Source organism: Sinocyclocheilus rhinocerous, unplaced genomic scaffold, assembly GCF_001515625.1.
Source record: "Sinocyclocheilus rhinocerous isolate Xijiao unplaced genomic scaffold, SAMN03320098_v1.1 scaffold450, whole genome shotgun sequence".
Classification (NCBI taxonomy): Eukaryota; Metazoa; Chordata; class Actinopteri; order Cypriniformes; family Cyprinidae; genus Sinocyclocheilus; species Sinocyclocheilus rhinocerous.
The window spans coordinates 302,868-311,056 of NW_015653457.1; the positions used below are offsets into that span (position 1 = coordinate 302,868).

The window sequence follows — 8,189 nt, forward strand, 5'->3', positions numbered from 1 at the left end:
ATATATATATATATATAATTGCATTAAAACCTATAAAAGAAAATCAGATCCATGTCATCATGTTAAAAAAATAGTTAAGTTAAGTTCATTTTATTTTCTATGTGTTAGATATTTTAGCTTATAACTTTTTCTATTTACTTTTTAAAATTTCTATCAATCATTACAGCATTGACGTAATAACATATAATTACAAAATAATTACAATATTTCTTAAAAATAATAATAAATAACATTTCATCAAATATTGTACTATGTATTTACCATAAAATATTTTGTTGTTATAATGCTGATTTTTATTTTTAATTTTTTCCTAAAAGGAAAACTTTGGAAGTAAGGTATTTTCCATTCGATAGAAACTCTAATTGAAAAAATAAAATAAAATGTATAATACTTTACAGACATTTTATAATTATCATTTATAATTTTTATGGGTTATTTTAGCTTTGGGTATTTTAACTTTTAAGCTTTCTTACAATAATTCATCAATTAATATAAGTTCTTGGTTACTCTATATTTAACATATAGAGTAGGCCTACATAACATTAATATTAACCATATTTAACTTTTTATATTAACACATTTACATTTTATAGTATAGTTACACATATTTTATTTTTATATTTTAAAATCGTGGAAGCACCAGAGTGAGTAGCTGCATTTTCCAAGTGTGATAGAAAAAGAGCGATAGAGAAATTAATAATCTATTAATAAGTGTTTATATTGGCCTGAAATAAATTAGACATTCATCAAACTTAAATACCGACCATTAACTGGGTTTTTACATATGTACAAAACATGCAGGTAGCCTACTACTGACAGAATCTGTGAACTGGAAGAATTCGAGGACTGCGCGGGTTCACTGGGTATGTGACGTGTGTTCTCTCTGCGTGCCAGAATGTGAGCGCGAGATGACCCTCCCTGCCATCCGTAGCAAACACACACTCCGCTTTTTTTTGGTGTGTGTGTGTGTGCTCATAATATTCATCTGTTGTGGGTACAGAGGGAGGGACGGACAGAAACCTCGGCTGGCGGCAGAAACCAATCAGAGCGACACATTACCGAAGACATCGATCGGGATTTATTAATCTGACGGAAACCGCCATCAGTCTGTCAAACAATAACCTTCAGAAACATTAAGCGCCGACGACATGGCTGATTTTACTATTGATCAGAACAACCTGCCTGGCGTAAAAGAGGGTGAGTGAAGACGAAGAAGAAGATGATGATGGTGCGCGTACATTGTGTGTTACTGCGTTAAAATAAACGCGAGCTTAATTCAGATGGCCGTTCAGATGATTCAGAACAAGCAAAAACGGTTACATGTCATTACATTGTGGTGAATTACGAAGGTAAACTGTTATTTTGACTGTCAGTAAATTGGTTACCTTTTGTACCATGAACGGAGATATTTACTGAAGGGAGTTAAGTCAAACAGCCATTGAAAACGCTGTTACTGAGAAACGCCGCTATTATTAATATCCATCTGATATAGAAAGAGAAAGCGACTGAATTCGGGCCTGTTTCGCCTCAAATATCATGTAATAGATGGCGTGTGCGATGCCTGACGTTAGCTTTAGTTGCTGTGGTGTGTGTGAGTGTGTACTGGTTTATATATTCTGGTGGGGACTTAAACCTGACTACACACAGACTCATGGGGACTCGTGTCATGGTGGGGTCCTAAATTGTGCGCGTACATTGTGTGTTACTGCGTTAAAATAAACGCGAGCTTAATTCAGATGGCCGTTCAGATGATTCAGAACAAGCAAAAACGGTTACATGTCATTACATTGTGGTGAATTACGAAGGTAAACTGTTATTTTGACTGTCAGTAAATTGGTTACCTTTTGTACCATGAACGGAGATATTTACTGAAGGGAGTTAAGTCAAACAGCCATTGAAAACGCTGTTACTGAGAAACGCCGCTATTGATATCCATCTGATATAGAAAGAGAAAGCGACTGAATTCGGGCCTGTTTTGCCTCAAATATCATGTAATAGATGGCGTGTGCGATGCCTGACGTTAGCTTTAGTTGCTGTGGTGTGCGTCTGCGCGCGGTCAGCAATGTGAATGCTGGCACATGTGTTGAGAGATTCATGAAAATCTTCTGCATACTTAAGATGTCTGTGGTGCAACACAAGCTGTTGATGACTAATCATGTTATTAAGTGGGGGAAAAAAAGATTTGCAGAATTTCAACCGACTAATTTTAACCTCATTTGATGCTTAGGATGGATTAGTGTTTACAGACCCTGTCATTTCTGCCCCAAATCCAGTTTGTGATAGTATATGAGCTTCAGATTCAGTTATTGGTCAGAAACCAGTAGCTAATTGGGCACCAAATGTTGGTTTCTAGTTATTTCATATCAAATAAGTGATTTTAACATAAAAGGATTGTTTACCCAAAAATGAAAATTAGGTCATTGTTTGCTCATGCCGTTCCAAACCTCTATGAGTTTCTTTCTTCATTTGAACATTGAAGAAGATATTTTGAAGAATGTTGGTAACCAAACAGTTGCTGGTAGCATTGACATCCATATATAAATATGCTATGGAATCACAGGCTACCGTTAACTGTTTGGTTACCAACAATCTTAAAAAAAAAATTTTTTTTTAAATACAACATCAGAAATTTTAAGAATTTTCGATATGTAATTTTCACTCAGATTCAGTTGTTGGTCTGAAACAGAATTTCAAAAAATCAAGCTAATTGGGAACCGAATGTTGATTTCTAGTTGCATATGTGATTTTAACTGTTAAATACAGTAAAGTTGTTTAAAATTAGCTACTTTTCGTTTAGGTTCAGTTATTGGTCTGAAACTGAAATTCAGAAATCAAGTTGCCTGATTCTAGCTAATTGGGGATCAAATGATGGTTTGTAGTTATTTATTTAAAGTAAAAAATAAAATAAAGACTAACTTAAATACATTCCAGAAAGTTAAGACCTCTGAAATTTTAGGAGATGTTTGATGCATTTAAAACAAGTTATTTTTCATTCAGATGCCGTGATTGGTGTGGAACTGAAAAAAAAAAAATCTGCCTAATTGGTGACCAAATATTGCTTATGTATTTAATAATATAAGTCGCTTTAACTTAAATACAAGAAGGTTAAGATCTTTAGAGGTGGGACAGGCCAAATTCACCAATTTTAAGGAGTTTGGTGTTTTTAAAATGAACTGCTTTTCATTCAGATTCAGTTACTGGTTTGAAACTGAATTTCAGAAATCAAGTAATTCTAGCTAATTGGGGACCAAATGTTGGTTTCTAGGTAAATATTTCATGTAAATTAAACAATATTAACAATATATAAACGGTATCAACTGCTCTATTTGTTTCTGTTGATTTTGTTATATTAACACCATAACAATTCCAGTGAAAACCTCGACTGTAAACTTCAGAATGTCGTAGCATTTGGTACCGCTTAAGAGTTTGCACATGTTTATGCGAAAGTGGATCTGGATGTTTTCAACTTATTAACAGGATGAAGACGAGCACCATCCCACATTTATCACTCACGAGTTTCTGTTTGTTTCTCCTTGAAGAATGTCCTTGTGGTTTCTGTTTTCAGTCATTTTGTGCTTGTGGATTCAGCATTTTGTTGTTGAGTTGCAGCTGCTCTTTGCTCATGAAGGCAAAGATAGGGATGTTTGCCTTGAAAATGTGCAGGCTTAAAAAAATGTGCTGTTTTTGCTGCCTAGCTAAGACCTCCTGGGAAGTTTTCAGCGTTGGTTTCGTGTTTACTTTGGAGAGCTTACAGCTTTTCCTTGTGTTACTTGTTTGCCAGTCGCTGCTCCAGTGCTGCTATTTAGCGCCTTGAAGATCATCATTCTTAATGAATCAGACGTTTTAATTGATGTCATACTGTTTGTGTCACTTTAGGCTGTATTTATTTCATGCTCTTGTGGTATCACGTTCTCACACATTTGTTAAACTACTTACAATATGCAATTAGGCCAGGATGACCCACAAGTTTTTAATATTAGGAGAAGATCCACCAACATATTCTTTTTTTAAAAGCCCTTTATCCCTGAAACATGTTTTATTAGATTGTGCCCGTTTTAACGCCAAGTGAGAGACCTTTTTATTCAGTTAACACGTTGGATGAAATATTAACTAAGTTAAACTAAGTATAATTTAAAAGTTTTTAGCAAAATTAGATTTAAAAAAATCTGAAATCATTTACCATAAGTTTTTGTCTCCGTGAATGCCATAAAAAAAAAAAAAATGTAATACATGATGTTCATTTGGTGGTCTAATATTTTGAAATGGATAATATTTTTTGTGTGTATTTTAAGTTTGGGGTCTGTAAGATTGATTTTTTTTTTTATTCAGCAAGAATGCATTAAATTGATCAAACGTGTTTTTTATAGGATTCAAAGAACATGTTACTGTATACTGAATTTTTGATCAAAGAAATGCAGCCATGGTGAGGAGAAGAGACTATTAAAACATTAAAAAGTCTTAGCGACCCCAATCATTTTTTACAGTATAAAATTTAAATAAATTGACTTAATTGTTATTTATATCTCAGATCTGTCAACCTGGCCCATATATATTGGTTTACCACTAGTATTTAACTGTGTCATATATCCAGTTGTCTCATAACGATAAGCCTCGTAACTTCACCATGTAGCCCAAAAAAGTTTCCAGTACAGGTTTTCCAGCACAGGTTCAACAAATTGGCCTCCGAACCACTAAAATTAGCTCCATGCATAAGGAAGTGAAGCCTATAGTAAATGCACAGTCAGCATCAAGATGCTTATTATCAGTAGGGACTTCCTTGGTTCCTCCTGCCAGATGATACTCAACCGTTCTCTGAATCCTGTCAGATAGGGCATTAAGATGTCATAAAAACGGCTTCACCAGCCTGTAGACTGAAATGTAAATTTTGCTCTTGGTTCCTCATTTAGCACTATGAATATCCTATAGTCTTGGTTCCGCAGCTCTTCTTCTCAAGATGCCACTGATAAAGCCGATCAGCAGCAGATGGGCGACGACTTTAATCACTGCAGAAGTGGCTAAATCTTATCCTCGTCTCGCCCAAGCTAAGCATGCAAACACTGGAAACTAGGAAAATTAGTATTATGTGAATGGTTTTTCACATCGTTATTAAACCTGCCACTAAAGTCCCTCACATCTGTAGCAAGAGTCTGATTATGGTGTGAAACTGGAGCGTGTGTTCGGTTATGTTAATCACATTCAGTTCCCAGAAAGAGTAGTGCGTTTTCCTGGCAGACCGAAATGCTAAAGTTGCTTTTATCTGATTTAGGTTATCGGAGCTTGTATCAGAGGCTTGAGGGCATTCGTTGTGTCATCAGTCACGAATTAAGACGATACATAGATTTCACTGGTTCTCCACCTGCACCTGTCTAAACCGCTGCGAGGCTGCCAGGTGCAGAATCAAGCCTTAATAAAGCATAAAAAAGCAGATAAGAGGATGTTAAAGGGCGGATGTTAAAGGGCGGATGTGGAGGACATGGTTTCAGTTTCTCGAGTTGTATTTATAACTGAGGTGATAATGGTCGGTTGCGCTGCAGTTTCAGACTAATGCAGACCCCACAGAATTTCTAGAAGGTTTACCTTGTAGCACAAACATCCTTCTTTGATAAATGTATTTTGATATGTATTTGAATGATTAAACATTTATTTTAAAAGGGTTTTAAATATTCAACTAAAGAATATTATTGTATGTTGTCAAAACTGAGTTGTGTGTATTGTCATTTTTAAAAAATATTACTTTATCTTTTATTTTTGCCATGAATATAGCCTTTACTGCTCATATGGCATTTTTTATTATTATAATTATTTTATCTTTTATTTTTGCCATTAATATAGTCTTTACTGCTGCAAATGGAAATTTCAAAAGAACAGCATTTATTTGAAATAGAAATAATTTGTAATATTATGATCAATTTAATGCATCCTCACTTAATAAAAATAATAATTTCTTAAAAAAAAATCTTACTTGGCCCCAAACTTTTGAATAGTAGTGTAAGTTCAATACTAACTATACCAGTGTTTCCATACATTGGTTTATTTGTGGCGGCCCGCCACAATATCAACACTGACCGCCACAAATAGATTTTCCAAAAGGATTTGACTTCGTTGAATAAACATGAGCTCTGCCACATTTCAAAATCAGAACTCTGCGTTTTCATATGAATGATGTTTTTATATGAATGTATCTTTGAAGGGAACAGACTGTCTTCGTTTTCATATAAATATAAAGTAGCGTTCATGAGCACAGCCCTGCTTTGTTTACAGCCGTTACCGGGGAAACCGCTATATTTCTGCTGTTCCAAAAGCGCCTCCTGCTGGCAGAGAATGAATGTGCATTTTCAGTCAGCCCATCTGCTGTTTTTGTTCAGACCAACGCGAAAATCGACTGATGTTTTTATGCAGCAGAGTTGTAAATGTGTACCGGTGGATATATATGTATTTCCGCTGGGGGAAGTGCTGACACACATAGAGTGTTAGTCTGTGGGAAACACTGCTATACTGTACATTCAGATAAATGCTCATAGACGATGTTCATCTAAACCTGTTATCCTGAGGTTTGCGCTTTGTGGGTTGAAACTGTGACTTAGCTCTTTGTTAACAGTAAATAATCTGGTTTCCATCTCTTTTTGTCTGTCTGCAGTGTGCCGGGACTTTGCTGTGCTAGAAGACCACTGTCTTGCCCACAACCTTCAGGAACAGGAAAGTAAGTCCTCTTGACCCTTTGCATCTTAAATGAACTTCAGTGCATGGAAAGTTATGACCTGGAATCCTGAAGCTGTTTGTTGACACCAAATGAGTCATTCAAAGCCACTGTGGTGTTCCCCATCCTTAACAGAGCATTAATGACAGTGGAAAGAAAAGTCCTCAGCAAACTCACCTCAGCATCTTCCCCTTTTACTGCAGTGTGAGGGTTTACAGCTTCACCACAGCTCACACATGTCATCACATGGATTTTATTAGCTCTTGAATTTGAGGAAACCATGTTGAAAGTCACAAAGAGCTCTTGAGGACACAGTGGTAATTGTGCGGTCACATTTACAGTTGTTTGGTGAATTTTTGAAGTCTAGTCATTTCAGTAGGAATCCACGCATTTGGGAACTTCATGTGAGGGCGAAAGATTTCCACAAGCAGATGAGTTCAAGCTGGTTACTCAAATTCCCCGTGTTGACCAACAGAAAGCTGCTTGGGTTGAAAGTGACTTCTGTGTGAGCTGTGCTTCGTACATTTACACTATTGACAATAGACAATTTTTCTAATGAAATGGCACGTTAGACAAAGCACCTGATTCCATATCCTCCCGCTGCACTTCACAGTCCTTGTGTTTTCCTGAAGAGGCATTGTAGAGTCTTTCAACAATATGGTGTTGGAAAGATCTGAAAACTCCCTCTTGTGAAATTCAGTTATTCAAAAGTCTCCTGGCAAATTCATATTTCTATGTGATCACAAGACTTTGATCTGCTGCATCAATACTATAAATGAACCTGTGAGGGCTCCTTTAAATACTGACCGCATCAGCCTCTAAAACCTTGGTTATTTTCTCTTCACCAGAGCAGTGTTATTTTAGTATTGTTTATATAGTAGTGTAGTATATGTCATTTTAATTTTATTTTTAATCATTCAGTCAAGTCCCCTGAATGATTAAAAATCATTCACCCCCCCCAAAAAACTGTTTCTGTTTAGCTTGAATTTTATTTAGGGCTGTCGTGATTCGTCGATTCTATTCGACTATTTGATTTTTAAAAATCATCGATTTCATATTGCCTGCGTCGACTAAACGGCAAAATACCGGAAGTGCCGCATTTCACGGACGAGAATCCATAAAACATTATTAGACTTTTTCCAAGGCTGCATGATATATTAAGCTCGTTTAAAAATCATAATTAAGCATAACTGTGAATTCACAAACGCTACGATTTAATTAAATAATTATATGTGATGCAGTTATAGGCATGTCGGTTACGTACGTGCGTCTCACAGCGGCTCCGTTCACATTAAATGCTGTGTGTGTGGAGTGGCTCAAACTCCATCTGTGCATGTTGTTGTGAGTTTGGGTTTATTATAACGTTCATCTGGGAACGCAACGTGCGCCATTTCATCAGATTTGTAAGGTAAATCATTTATAAATCCACGCAAACACAGGAGAATACATCATTATCTCGCGGTTTCAAAATAAAAGCTCAAACCCTCACTCT

The 8,189-nt window shown here is 36.0% G+C and overlaps 1 protein-coding gene across 1 annotated transcript in view; it reads left to right on the forward strand.

Moving 5' to 3' along the window:
* Positions 1–856: 856 nt before the first annotated feature.
* Positions 857–8,189, forward strand: part of ccdc50a (coiled-coil domain containing 50a) — a 23,863-nt gene continuing 16,530 nt past the window's right edge. The window contains exons 1-2 of the mRNA XM_016521905.1: positions 857–1,197; positions 6,638–6,700. Of these exons, the coding sequence (XP_016377391.1) occupies positions 1,149–1,197; positions 6,638–6,700 (112 nt within the window). The 5' untranslated portion in view covers positions 857–1,148. The remainder of the gene's footprint in view (positions 1,198–6,637; positions 6,701–8,189) is intronic.